Genomic DNA, 15,042 nt, shown 5'->3' on the forward strand with positions numbered 1-15,042 from the left:
GAGTCAAACATTTCTTCTTCCAGACAGTTATGTTTAAAAAAAATAATTTGAAAGGTATTATGCTTAAGATAATACCTTTAATTGCATTGATGTACAAATTATTCATACTGAATAAATGTTTCATAGAGCATGATTTTGACAATAAAAATATTGTATTACTGACATTAATTTGCCAACTTTTTATTCCTGAGAGCGATCATTAGTGGGTGACCCACTGTGCTACAGTGTTTGGCTTACAACTACTACAAGTTCATCACTCTCTCAGTTTCAAATAAAGAGGATAATATTTTAGAAGTTGATTTTAAGGAACCCAACAATTTGTCTGTATGCGTTATTCACTTTGTGACACAAAACTTATTTCACTGAGATTACTGTAAATCACTATATGAAGCGACGGCTTGCATGAACAATTAAACGACAAATATGATAAAACAGATTTATAAGCTTTATGTTCCAATAACATAAATTCCTTGGATAATTTAGGCGTAGAGCTAGAAAATACTTTCAAGATAGTAGATTCATGGAACTGCAGCTCCCCCAACAGCTTTTTAAAAAACAGGCAGTACGTGTAGAAAAGAGCTTTAATAAAGGGCTTTATATTACTATGGTAACCACAGCAACTAGTTTCTAAAATGAAAAATAGCTCCATTAGGTGCTTCATTACATCTTTTTCAAGCAAATACTGCTCTTAATCTTCTCAATGGAAGAAAGTTATCTTGAATGCATGCAGAAAACTGAAAATAAAGTCTGATACAATATTGTGAATATGAGTTGAGGCCTTCTTCAGGAATGAAGAAAGAAAAAAAAAGTAAGCCTGGTTAGCTAACAGAGGTAGAAAGTAGGAGAATTTAATGAGAAGCGAAACGGATGAGGTGGATATTAGAAAGTAAGTGAACATTAGGATTAGGAAAACAAAGGTGCAAGAGTGATTAAGACCATTAAAAAAGAAATTTCAAGTAGGAAAGGTGATAATGCCAGAGTAAATTGTCAGAATAAATTATGGAGAATGCTTACCTTTCCTGCAAAAAGTTCTAAGCACGATTACAAGTATCCAGCATCACCTCATGCACTGTGCAATTCCCCATCCCCATCAACTATTCTGTTATTTTCATTTCAGAGCTATTGAACCAATTACTAATTATATAATGTTTAAGAGACTGGGCATTACTAAAGTATTTAGTCTTTATAGCTACAATGCAGAACTTGTCACTCAACAGTTCCCCCTGCTAGATTCAGCAGGAGGTAAATGGAGTCAATTGCCCAATTTCCTTAGAGATATTGACAGCCCCCCCACCAAAAAAACCACCTGTTGTAACGGGGAGGATGCTCTGAGATACCAAAAATATATGACAAAACGCCGCATTTCTCTTGCTCTTGCCTAAGTCTAGAAATAAGGTTCTGTTTAAATTATGAGAGTTCAAGTTTATATGAATATTTTATAATTAATTTGGAGCAAATGAATAGTGAGACAAAATCAAAGTGTTTACGATAGTATTAAAAGTCCACATTACTAAGCTATCAAAACAAAATAGATTCAGTGTTGGCTTTCTAAAAATCCACAATCGATCACTTTTGGGAGATATGAAAAGTCCAGATGTCACATGGGGGGGGGGGAGGGCGACAACAACAACCACCAACCTGTGTCACACCTTTTTATTGCCAAAATATATGTTAAAGAGCTTTCCTTGACATATCTACATGCAACTAGCGGCCACGGCAACGCTTTAATGTGGCTTGTGTGGTCGTGGCACAGTGCTGGGAGAGCTCTCCCACCACTCTTAAAAAAACAAAAGAAAAACAAAAAAGCCACCTCCACGAGGGGCGTAGCTACTAGTGCTGGGAGCTTGGCTGCCAGCGCTTGGTGCACTGTCTACACTGGCGCTTTACAGTGCTGAAACTTGCTGTGCTCAGAGGGGTGTTTCTAGCTCAGGGGCATGAAAAAAGTTGCAGCGCTGTAAATCGTCTGTGTAGACAAGCCCTAAGGCTATATCTATACTACCTCAGTTCCCCTATCAATCCCCTGAGGTACTAAAGAGCCGAGGGGGTTTTCAGACCAAGAATCAACTGACAGCCCTGCCAGACTGAGTGACCTCGAGTGCCATGCCACACCTGGCCAGAAGAGTTGCCATTGCACTAACACACTGGCTCACAGGAGCCTATTGTGCAAATGTAGACGTTAGGAAGTTAAATGGTGATGTGTGTAGAATGCTCTGATTATAGCCAGGGCCCTGTGTATCCATAGTCACAGAATCTGGCATGGAACACATTCCTTGCCAGAGAACTGTGCTCCTAAAACTCAGCTTTTATTAAAAAACATATATGTTTCTAGCCCTTTTGATTGCAGCGATAACCGTGAAAACAATCTTGGAAAACCATTGCAGTGAATCTGCAGAGTCTGCAATGGTTGTCTTTGAGATGTGTGAACTGCACTAGTTATCTCAATCAGGGTCTATGGACTCTGCAATTCAACCACAGAATTTGGTATTTTCCCAGGATGCCACGCAATTCCCCATTTGTTGCAGTCAAAAGCCCGATACTTTGTTTAGCCTGCCAGGACCTGCCTACAGCTGCTCACTAGCTTTCCTCCCAAGGAAGAGAGAACTGCATTACAGTGCATGCTTCCTAAACTGTTGAATGGGCCAAGGCTGAAGGGAGCCAGAGATGGAGTTCACTTTGCTGCTGGGGAGGAGGGTTTGGGGTCCTGATTCTCATTTTTGAATGTAATACTGTTAGTATGTACAATGAAATATAACTAAATTACTCTACTCTTTCACACCCAACACTAGCTTGGCATTAGTTTTTATTTAGCTTTTCAACTGCCTCATCCATAGATCAGCTGAGCACCAAATACTCCTGTTGAAGTCATGGGAGTCACAGCCTATAAGATAATAAGAGCTACAAGTGTTCTGCATGCTCTCAGATCAGGCACGACAATACTTTCACCTTCCCAGTCCCCCATCTCCATTAATCAAATTCTTCAAGATTTTAGTCTCTATCTTCTGAATCCATTTAACTCAATGTGAACACACCTCAAGACAAACACTGTTAACCCCCCAGGCTACATTTAGGAAAACAATTTAAATGGCCATAACTACCCACTTATTGGTCTGTCTAACTGACTTCTTGAGGTTGAGAGACAGCAGAGGGTCCTCCACACAGGTCCTCCCCCAAACCTATCACATATCCTGTACTGGACTTCCAGTTAAGTACAAAAGTAATAATGAAACTTTGCAAATATGCTTATGTGGGAAGATTCTGTTCATTCAAATATTCTTTCCTGTGCTTTTCACACATCTCTTGGGCTTTTCTTTTAATTTAGCCCTCAAGTCCTAGAGTTCACTTTTTAAGGTAAAAAGCTAAATATTGCAATAGACAGTCCAAGTATATAATTCAAAAGAAAGTTCAGCCATTCTTACTGCTAGGACTCTGGTAGGAGCTGGAATTCTTACTTCGTGCCTGAGTAGGAAATAAGTGCCCTCCAGTGGCTTTGTTCCCTTCTCTCAGAAATCCTATAGGTAACATTAGCAATTGGTTTTCTGCCCCAAAGGTTCTTGTGTGTAATGTCATCATGGGATTCTATGTTGTGCCTGCACACGTTCAGTGTGCAAGACCATCAGAAGCTAGTGGGGACATATGGACTAAAGTATTTTTAGCTTCCTGAAAGTTGCTCTTCCCCACTCCATTTCATCCAGAGTGAGGAGTATAATCAAGTGTCTATCAAAGATTGGGTCAGACTGGGGCACAGATACAATGAATTGCTCAAAGTTCAATTCATATAAAACCTGGGGCATTCATGATAGTCCATCAGGACCCAAAATAATCTCAGCCAGATCATCTATCTCCATCATTTATTAATGACGTTTGCTGTTTGTGGTGGGTCCTGTTAGATTCCAGCTGCTTTGTGATGATCAAACAACAGCAGTAACCAAGACAGCTTTTTCCACGTAGTATCTCTTCTACTTACAATGTCACCTGAAAGTGAGAACAGGCGTTCACATGGCACGTTTGTAGCTGGTATTGAAAGGTATTTATATGCCAGATATTCTAAACATTCGCATGCTGCTTCATGCTTAGGCCACCATTCCAGAGGATATGCTTCCATGCTGATGACACTTGTTAAAAAAAAATAATGCATTAATTAAATTTGTGACTGAACTCCTTGGGAGGATAATTGTAGGTCTCCTGCTTTGTTTTACCCACATTCTGCCATATATTTCATGTTATATGAATCTTAGATGATGACCAAGCACATGTTCATTTAAGAACACTTTCACTGCAGATATGACAAAATGCAAAAAAAGGTACCAATGTGAGATTTCTAAAGATAGCTACAGTACTCGACCCAAGGTTTAAGAATCTGAAATGCCTTCCAAAACTCAGAGGGACAAGGTGTGTGAAACGCTTTCAGAAGTCTTAAAAGAGCAACACTCCGATGCAGAAACTACAGAACCTGAACCACCAAAGAAGAGAATCAATCGTCTGCTGGTGGCATCTGACTCAGATGATGAAAATGAACATGCAGCGGGCCACACTGCTTTGGATCATTATCGAGCAGAAACACTCATCAGCATGGACATGTCCTCTGAAATGGTGGCTGAAGCATGAAGGGACATATGAATCTTTAGCACATCTGGCACATAAATATCTTGTGATGGCACCTACAATAGTGCCATGCAAACACCTGTTCTGACTCTCAAGTGACACTGTAAACAAGAAGCGGGCAGCATTATCTTCCGCAAATGTGAACACACTTGTTTGTCTGAGCAATTGGCTGAACAAGAAGTAGGACTGAGTGGACTTGCAGGCTCTAAAGATTTTCCTTTATTTTTGAATGCAGTTATTTTTGTACATAATTCTACATTTGCAAGTTCAACTTTTAGGATACTCAGCACTTATAATAGGGGAATTGAAAAATACAATGTCTTATTTTTATACTGCAAATATTTGTAATCAAAAATATAAAGTGAGCACAGTACACTTCGTATTCTGTGTTGTAACTGAAATCAATATATTTGAAAATGTAGAAAACATCCCAAAATATTTAAATGGTATTCTATTATTGTTTAACAGTGCAATTAATCAAGATTAATTTTTTAAATGGCATGATTAATTGCAATTAATTTTTGACAGCCTCAACTAATATTCTGTCTTGATACCTAGCTTTCATATTGGTCCTGGAAATAAGGGTTGATTGTGCATTATATTTGAAAATGGAAGGTAAAATGAAAAACCAAGATGAAGGCTAGAGGAACAACAGGAAGAAGAAACAGAAGAGGAGTAGAGTGAAAAAGTAAAACCAATGTAATCAAAGAAGCAATGCAAGATTTCAGATAATTATCGGTAGGCAAACAGGGAATAGATTGGAAAAAGGTCACTCATGGCAGGCAAGATGAGGAATAGTCACATGGTTGGGTTAAATCCTGGGCTCCCTGAAGTTAATGACTAAATTTCCATTGACTTCAACGGCGCCAGGGTTTCACCAAGACAGATAGGAAAAAGTAACTGGAATAAGAGATCTAATCATAAAATACAAGATGAAAAAAAAGTCAGATAAGAACAAGACAACCATTTCATCAGAAGAAACATGGAGGTTTATGTATTATTAATACAGCCAAGAATATGGGTGAAGGGAGATTTCACCCACCTACTCAGACAAACAGTGAACAATGCAATAAGAGAAGAAATAAACCCAACAATAAATTTGTTGACACAGTAGAAAACGCTTTTCCATAAAGCACTGCCCATTCTTTTTTAGAAAGGTATTATTTTGATTGAAGAAAGGAAATGAATTGAAGATTAAGGGATAGTGGACCATCTATGCAATAATTACGATACATTTGTAAATTAAAACGAAAGCAAGACCAAAAATAGGAGAAAGACAAGACTCAGTTTCAGTGACCCAAGTTTTGAGAGGATTAGGGAAGTATTGATGAAGTTAAATGGGAAAAATTAAGCAAGAGAAAAGATAGAGAATGCAATGATTTCAAAGCTAAATTACTAAATCCTCAAGAGTAATATCTATTTATTTGCATCAGCCTTTTAGACATGCAAATACAAAAAACAAATCAACAGTAAGAAGAGTAAACAACTGATCAAGAGACAAGGCCATTTTCAGTAAGTCTGAACTAATTACTTTAGTGCAAATATTCTTCATTTCATAATTTTTTTATCATTTCATATCTAACTAACATCTGGTTAAATACTAAAATCATTTGGTATCATCTGAAAATATTGTATTAAGTTGAAGGTTTGACCACTACTGTTCTGATTAAAGCAGCCAACATTATCATTCACCATTACACCAAATAGATTTCTTAGGAAACATCTCACTAAAGTAGTCAGCCCAATTAAATGCATCCCAGTTAAGTAGATGATATAATATACACATCGGAAAATTAGGGAAATATCCAGAAAACTACAAACCATGATACTCACTTTTAAAACCATGGCACTAATCCTCTTCAACATACTCAACACATGGGAAGTTATTTAAGGATAGTTAAAATAAAAATCCTTTCACAGATCCATGCTATTTTAAAAGCAAAAGCTTCTTTGCAGTTTGATATAGTACTGACCTGCTAGATTAGTTCTGTGTATTAAGTGAAGGGACAAGCATGTTGAACAGATAATAAACTGACTTGAACATCAATGAGATGGGGGTACTTCTGGATGGTAACAGTTTGAAAGAGAAATGATTAGCGGCATGCCACGAGGATCAGTGCTGGGACAGATTTTGTTCACTTCATACTATTTATCGATGACCTGAAAGAAGGCATGTGTACCACAGTGATAAATTACAGATCAAAAACTGTAGAGGGCAATAAAATTCTAAATGACTTGGACAGACCACGACCACAGAGAGATAAATTGCATATGAAATTCAGTGCTGAGAAATTAAAGATAATGAGGCTAAGAACAAACAAACAAAAAATCAAGTTAAAAGTTACTACATTTTTGCAATAACATTAGTTTATTTAAAAAAAAAAGTTTTAAAGGACATAACATACCTTAATTCCAGACTACCATGTCAATGAATCATATAAAAGGGACAAGTAATATTTATGACAATCACTGTGTTCTACCAGGATCAAATCTCCATCCTAGAATGTGTAAATATCTGTAAACATGAGACTGAATTCATTAGCAAGGAGGAAGTACCTTACTCACCAACTTACAGCTGTTGTGAAAGTAACAGAGGTCACAGAAAGTCACGGAACCTGTGACTTCGGGGACCTCTGTGACAGACTCGCAGCCTTAACTATTACTAAGGGTAGACCTGAGTTTAGGGGCCTTATCTCTGCTAGAATTCTTCCAAAGTTAATATACTAAGTTTTTGTCATCTTCCTTGATTAAAGATCATTATTCAATGGCAAAAAAAAAAAAAAAAAAAAAAAAAAAAAAAAACCCACCCCACACCTGTTATTGCAGAACTAAGGTTGCTTGGTTGTATGTCATCTCCTTGCACCACACTGAATTGAGCAAAAACTCAACCTTCAGAAAACCAGGAAATGCAGAGTTAAGGTTGCCCAGGCAATCTTAACTCTGCCCTCTTTCAGCAATTCCCCAGTATGACCCATTAACACATACCTTCATTCCACCAACCCACAGTTGCCGAAACATACAAGCTCTTCGTCTCCTTTTCCACTCTCCCATAGGATTCTAGCTATTACAATTTAAGGACAAAAAAGGAACCAAAACAAAGTTGTCTACGCCACCTTCCCTCAGGTCCGCTAGACCTAGTAGTGGCCAGTGGGAATTATTTACTTACACTTCAGCGCAGTCGGAGTTTTACATGTACCTACAGGAAATGGTGGAGGAAGTAGTTGGGCATACTCGAGAAAGGTATGTTTACGATATGAGGACATGTGTGGATTACTTTAAGGTGTGAGAAAGCGGTCATTATGATATGAAGGAGATCTGTATTTTGTGTACTTGTGCAAGAGGACAGGGAAGATGTGTACCTTCAGGTTCCAGTATACATCATTTCAATGCAGCATTGTTTAGGTTATCAGTAAAAGGGTGTCACAGGTGTTGGTCCGCCGAGCCCCTGGGGTGATGGAGAGCTATGGTCTCCGTGGCAGGCCTCAGCCACACCTTCCGGGCTTGGGCAATTAGCGGGGAAGGTGCGCCGGCACGAGTCAGTAGCGCGCCCCTCGGGCAGGGGAGCGCCGGCACGAGTCAGTAGCGCACCCCTCGGGCAGGGGAGCGCCGGGGTAAGGGAATGCAGGCCCACCCAACTCCACCGCATTCCAGCCCGGGGCCCTGGCAGTGGCGGGAGGCGAAAGTCCCGCCGCTGGGTCAGCGGGGCTGTCCGAACCCGCTGACCAAACACACCCACCCCACGGTGTAGTTGGGCCCCTGGGCTACTTCCTACCCGGTCTCTCAGGTGGGTCGCTCCGGTCCCTCTATCTCCTCCGGCTATTCCGCTGCGGGCCACTCCGGTCCCTCCATCTCGTCTGGGTATTCCGCTGTGGACCACTCCCGCTCCCCCTCGGTATCGGACTCACGCTGGCCCGGGCTGCCGTCAGGCCCCTCCAGGTCCTCTGGGTATTCAGCGGCTGGCAGCCCTGGTTGCTACAGGCCTTCCTCCCAGTCAGGCTCCTCCTTGCCCAGGGCTTCGCCTGGGTCAGCAGCAGGATCGCGAGGGAGCAGCCTGTGTCTGTCTCCCTCCCTGGTGCTCTCTTCACTGGGCAGAGGGCCCCGCCCTTTGTACTTCCTGTCCCACCCTTCCCCTTCCGGGGATTGGCAGAAGCTTGGCCTGGCCCAGCCCACTCAGGCTGCAAGGGTGGCTCTTTACCCTCTGGTTCGGAGAGGAGCCACCCTGGCTCCCTATAGAGGGCTTCTATTACACTGAGTGAAATAAAAGGATTCTAATGCTTTAACAAGAGTTAACGGAAACTGTAGGTTGAGATGGTATTCTGTGAAAAAGCAGAATATAGTTGTGAAAAAATTTAAAGTTGTTCTTAAATTGTACATATCGCATATTCTTTCTGAGGCAGTGGTTAAGTATGCTCAGGTATGCAAGGATCTGGAACCGAGCATCAAGAGCCAGTAAAAGTGTGTGCTATGTGGGTATTGAGGCATTGCTCAAAGAGAGAGTAGAGAGAAGGTAGCCTGGGCAACTTTTTTTTGATGCTTTAATCTTAGTCAGGCATGTCTATGCTACAAGTGCAACAAAGGCACAGCTGCAGTTATGCTGCTATAATGTAGACACATGCTAGAGTCACAGAAGGGGGTTTTCCATTGTAGTAAATCCACCCCCTCAACTGGCAGAAGCTATGCTGACAGAAGGATTCTTCTGTTGACCTAGCAATGTCTTTTTCACACCCCAGAGAGACATAGCTAGATTGACCTAAGTTTTAGGCACAGACCAGGTCATAGATTGAAACCTGTAGGTGAGGATGCATGTGCTGTAAAAGGAAGTAACGAGCTTGTACATTTCAGCAACTATGGAGCTGGCAAGGTAAACGTATGCCTATTAATAGGGTGTATTGGAGCACCGCTGAAAGGGTTTGCATGGGCAATTTTAACTCTGCATTTCCTGGTTTTCAGAAGTTTTGAGTTTTGCTCAACTCAACATTCCACAAGGGGATGACATACGACCAAATTAGCCTTAACTATGCATTAATTAATTTTGGGGGGCCATTAAAAGAAACCTAGGAAATTCAAAGAGGAAAAGATATGTTTTGGTAGGAATTAGCAGTCCATAATATGTACCACAACTTGCATACCAAACCAAATCAGCCTGTAGTCAGCAGTCTCCTTGCTCTCCTGCAAACTTCTGCAACCTCGTGATCCAGTCATCTCCCAAGATCCACATATTGGCAATCATGGCAGTGCATATATTGCTTTTCCCTGAGCAATCAAGCTACTTGCACTGTCAGTTCCACACCTCGACACCGTGGGCCTCTGGAAACACCCATATTAATCTGCTCCAAAATCAGGAAGTAACCACTTGATCCCCTCCCACTGATGCTAGTAAAATACAGATTCTCAAAACAACCAATCCAAGGATTGCCGACCACTCCGTCCCCTCTCCCATCCAACCCCTTTGCAGCTACAAAGCCCTCTTCCTGTCATCCCATCTCCCTCTTCCCCTGCAACACACAGTCCTCCATCTCCAGCTCCTCCCGACCCAAAATAACACAAATTTTGGTTGCTGACTATTCTGCTGCGTTCACAGTAATCCTCCCCATAAAATAAATACATGTTATAACAGATAACTGGTAGAAAGTAACATGAGTTGTTAAAATCTTCATTACACAGGCGTACAAAGGTTCAGACTAGAAACACCAGGGGTGGGATGTTCAGCACATGCAAAGGCATTGATTGGCACATTCCCTCAAACTACCCAGGCAAGCAAAGAAACTCAGGTTTTTCCCTTTATTGGTTCATATGCAATATAAAATCCTTCCAAACTGTACATCTACGCAAGCAAAGTAGTGAACACATTTCTAAGTACTGTTTACAGTCTGGGTCACTCAAAGATTTAGTGGGTGCCATGCACTCTCCGTAACCCTCAACCTGGGAGAGCTGAGGAATGCAATAGGTTGGGATACAGTGTGATTGGAATGCATTGGCAGAACTAGGGCTGCAACGTTGTTGGGATGCACTGACAAAGCGGGGGGCTACCATGCCTACCCATCACCTGAGCCCCCAACCTGTCTGGCCATTGATCCCCATATAGTCCTCCCCACATAACCTCCCACCCATCACTGCAACCCAAACCTCCCCTCCCCCCCCTTCTCCCTCAAATACCCTGATTACGTTCCTCCCAATATAAGATGCCACCCATGACTCACAAATTACAGCAACATCCAGCTACTCAGTTCAAAACTCCTTTTGCCTTCAGTGAGGGCTTGTGATTAATTTATCCTTAATTGCGTTAACTAAAGTTCAAGCTTTCAAGAAGTCTGATTAGAGCCATCATTAGTACCTCTCAGTTCTACAGTACAAGACAGCAGAAGGCAACCATTTTTGAGGTGGGCCTGTAACTCAGGAACCCGTGGGTCAAATAACCCCAAATCTGCATCACAAACACTACCCCACGCGGCATACCACATTTCAAAACAATCTGGGTAAACATTTGGATTTTAGAGCACTTAGAGTCAAGTAAAGTACATAAAATGGCAGGAATAGATGCTTTTCCTGTATGGGTGCACAGATTTTACAATGTCTCCATTAGGACAGTGGTCTTCCAAGTGTGACTGAAAGGATTTCAAGGGTAGTTATTCTATTTTGTGTTCTAGTTTGTTGATACTTATTTCTCCCATTATGATGGAAGCAAAAGCATTGAGATAAGAACATGTCTGTGTTGGATATTTGATAGTCTATTAGATAAACACTCAATTTTTCTGGAAGCTTTTTGTAAGAGCTTTTGGACTTCAGTTACAGGACAGCTTGCCTACAAATGCAAATACAAATCTCATCCTGCAGCCTATTATCTGGCTCCACCACCACCTCTTTTTCAGCAATTTCCCTCAGCACAAAATTCTCTTGACTTTCCCAGAGTACTTTGGGTTTACATTTGACGTTCAAGAACACCTTTTAAAAAGGTTGTCTTTGCTGCAACAGTGAGCTAAAAATTAGCTTCTCCTCCAACTCCCATCCCCAGAAAGTTCTGGTAGTCCTCTCCCAGAGTCAAATTGCATGTTGAAGCATGTTCCAGTAGTATTAACAGGGAGGTATACTACATAGAAATTAGAGTGTTACCAATAACGTATGAAAATTGATATTACCCATGTAAATTCTCTATCAGTAAAAAGACCCCAAAAAAATAGCCACAGCTCTAGATTTATGAAGCAATGCTACTACCAATGTCTGAGCTACAAACAAAAAATATTTATAAATTCACTATTGCTCTTAGTTTTAACTCACCCTTTTAATACTATGAAGTTACATTTATCAATTTAGCTTTGTAGAAACAGATGAAGAATAGTTGTGAACACAGATCCACACTAATTAGACTGGATGAGGTGTCAAACAAAACTGCATTTGAGCAGATATGGAAAAAAGGAATTAATCTTGATCCTGTTTAGTTCCAAGAAAAAATATTGAGAAACTATTCAATTCCTTTACATGTAGAAAGCAAACAACATATCTGTATTTCCTACATCTACATTTATAATGGGAAAAGTATTATTTTTTCAAGTTTAAAAAAGTTCAACAGGAAAGAACAAGAATCAAGTTTTACTTATGATTATATGGACGCAACTCCCATTGAAATCAGTATGACTGCACTAGTGTAACAGCAACAAAGCAGAATTTGGCCTCAAACATTTAAGCTATTTGTGCTATTCATAACATATTAAACTACAGGAATATGGCCAGTACATTGACTGTATGGGGAAATATTCAATGCACACAGGCATTCGCATGAGTATGTGTCTGATTATGTTGTCAGAGTTAAATAGAGAAGGCTAAATTTTAAAAAGTTCCAATACTCATTTTATAATCTTACGTCTCTTATTAGAATACTCTGTTTTAAATAGGAAATGTATGATTGTATGACTGTTAAGGCCTATAGCAACTGCATAGCTCATGAAGTTATTACTGTTGTCTATATAATGCACTCTAAAAAGAAATATATTAGTTCTGGCACCTTTTAATTTAGTTACAATAGAATTTAAAATGTCCAAAGATGTTACATGTTCATTTCATATTGATCTGCTTGTAATGCTGCTGTTTTTTATCCTGTTACTTTGTGGGCATCAACAAGTCTCTTGTATTAATCTATAATAGAAGAGGGGGAAAAAAAACAAACACCATGACTTTGACTGAACAGAATACTTCTATACTGCAGAAGTTTGAAGAATATGAAGCCTAACAGCACATTAAGATTTTCTATCGGGGTCTTGGTCCATGATTAGGGCTTCTAGGGCGCTACAGTAATACAAATAAATAAAATAAATAAGAATAAGAAGAATAAGAACAACAAAAATATCAAACGTCTGCTAAGCACTTGATAGGTAAAAGAAAAACCCTCGCAGCAAAGTCCTTAAGCTCTAGATGTGGGTACAGTAGGCAGGAAAAAATAATGAAAAAAGGATTAAAGGAACTATTTTCAAAAGAGGCTAGTACCTGCAACTCCCATCAAAAATCATTTATCCCAGGACCTCTAAAATAGTCAGCACATGGCTGCAAAGGAAGGCAGTGGAAGAACTCGGATTAGCAATCAGGGGCCAGTCAACTCAGGAACTGCAAATGTACATTTCTCATTGCTTTCAACAAGAGTTGCATGCACACATCTTCCAGGATGACCCAATTCAACATATTCCCACTTCCATTCTTATTTTTTACTTTTGCCAAAGATTTATGTGGTTCAGAAGAATTTAATCAACTTCTCCAGGTGCAGTATAATCTTTCTAGCCTCTTTAGAGGCTTACTTTTCTATCTTGGCAATTAAAATGAACCTCAGTGATTCTGTTACCACTCTCCATATACTGAAAATGGCTATGACTTTGGAGAAGCCCTTAAGACGTAGCTGACTACTACATTTCCTATAGCCTGGAACTCCAGGAGTTGGTGCTGAGATGTGAACAACTGGAAGACCTCTTGCTCACGCTGTATGATAATTATTTCAGTAAATTCATCTTCACTTTTTTTTGTGCATTAAGTTACAGAAACAAAAGCACTGTCAGATATTAGTGCAACATATATAAAAATGGTACTGGTATGGTAGAAACTATTAGTCCTTAACATAAAAAATGCTTATATGGAAGACAAATAATGATACTTTGATACTATATAGCATTTCACTTCTTGACTCCTTTTCCCATTTACACGAGTTTGGATGTACGCACGATTCTTCCAGTTGATGGCACAAGTTCATTGGTCTTGGAGTTACAATCCATTTCTCTTCAATCTTTTCTTGACATAGAGCAATCTTTTTTTTTTTTCTTATGTTCATCCTATTTTTAAGTGTCAAATACCACCTGAATTATGTTTTCCAATATCCAATCTACCCTCTATCTTCAGTCTATCATTTGTTTCCACGAGTTATTCCAATAAAAAATACTCAGCGAGTTATTTGGACGTATAGTGAAATAAATACTGCAAGGAGGACAGGGCAGATCAAAAAAGCCACATTATACCAGGTAACAAAAGAATTTAAAACATTTTGATGTACACCAACTGTATACTACAAGCATTAGAACAAGATCACAATTGCATCTTAAAATTCTTAACTCAGCCAGTTCAAAACTGGAAACACTTTAAGTGATTAGGAGAGCAACTGTAAATTCTCACCCACATTATATAATATGGTATGTCAAACTGACAAAATAATAAAAGTAGGAGTTCCTTCTGTTAAAATCCACATCATTTTTATTTTTCATGTACTTACCCAGATTCGTATTAGGACCAGCAAGTAGTTGCTTAAATTTGTCTAATCTGAATGCCTCTCTTTCAGTTAGTGCCGGAGTAGCTGAGGTATCATGGTCTGCCACTTCACCCTCTAATGGATCTGTTGGAGCATGTGGAAGGGACTGTGACCTCTGCATGGAAGAATTTTCACTAACACACTCTACAACAGAAAAAGGAGAGTATTAAAGCCCCCCTAATTCAGAGATTCTCTGGAAGTCAATTTAGGCCACCTTTAATCTGTTCTACACTATGACTCCAATCAATTTTAAAAATAGAATCTTGGGGGAAGTTTCCCCAGTGTAGACCAAGCCAGCAGTCTCAACTGCAGATGGCTTCTTAGATTTAGGAAAATCAGAGTTTTTCCTCCAGGACTCACAAGACCTTCAACAGAACACATCAGTCTGGGATGTCATACCTCAAAGGTTAAGGCCCATTTAATTATTTTTTGGGCCCAACTATAAAGACCAGTATACTGCTGAAAGCAGTCTTTCGCAACTGTTGTGGAGAGAGTGAAAAAAAGCATAGCTCCAGTTATTTAAAAGACCACCATGCATGATACACACAGTCAAAGTCAGTTGAGGTTGCACTGCTTCAGAGGAGTTCTTCCCTGCCCTGTGCCCCCTCCCCATCATCTACAATTTAACAAAGTAGTTTTAAAACATCAATCTTAACAGATAA

The 15,042-nt window shown here is 39.8% G+C and overlaps 1 protein-coding gene across 7 annotated transcripts in view; it reads right to left on the reverse strand.

Annotated features, from left to right (window-relative positions):
* The window catches only part of TBC1D22A (TBC1 domain family member 22A), a 454,341-nt gene that overhangs the window by 418,142 nt on the left and 21,157 nt on the right, over nt 1–15,042 (reverse strand). For 6 of the 7 annotated variants that reach the window (XM_075124482.1, XM_048836263.2, XM_048836265.2 and 3 more), the window contains one exon: nt 14,345–14,524. In XM_075124482.1, the coding sequence (XP_074980583.1) occupies nt 14,345–14,524 (180 nt within the window). The remainder of the gene's footprint in view (nt 1–14,344; nt 14,525–15,042) is intronic. The other variant, XM_048836262.2, reaches the window with a different exon arrangement.

This window comes from Caretta caretta, chromosome 1 (assembly GCF_965140235.1).
Source record: "Caretta caretta isolate rCarCar2 chromosome 1, rCarCar1.hap1, whole genome shotgun sequence".
NCBI classification, from domain to species: domain Eukaryota; kingdom Metazoa; phylum Chordata; order Testudines; family Cheloniidae; genus Caretta; species Caretta caretta.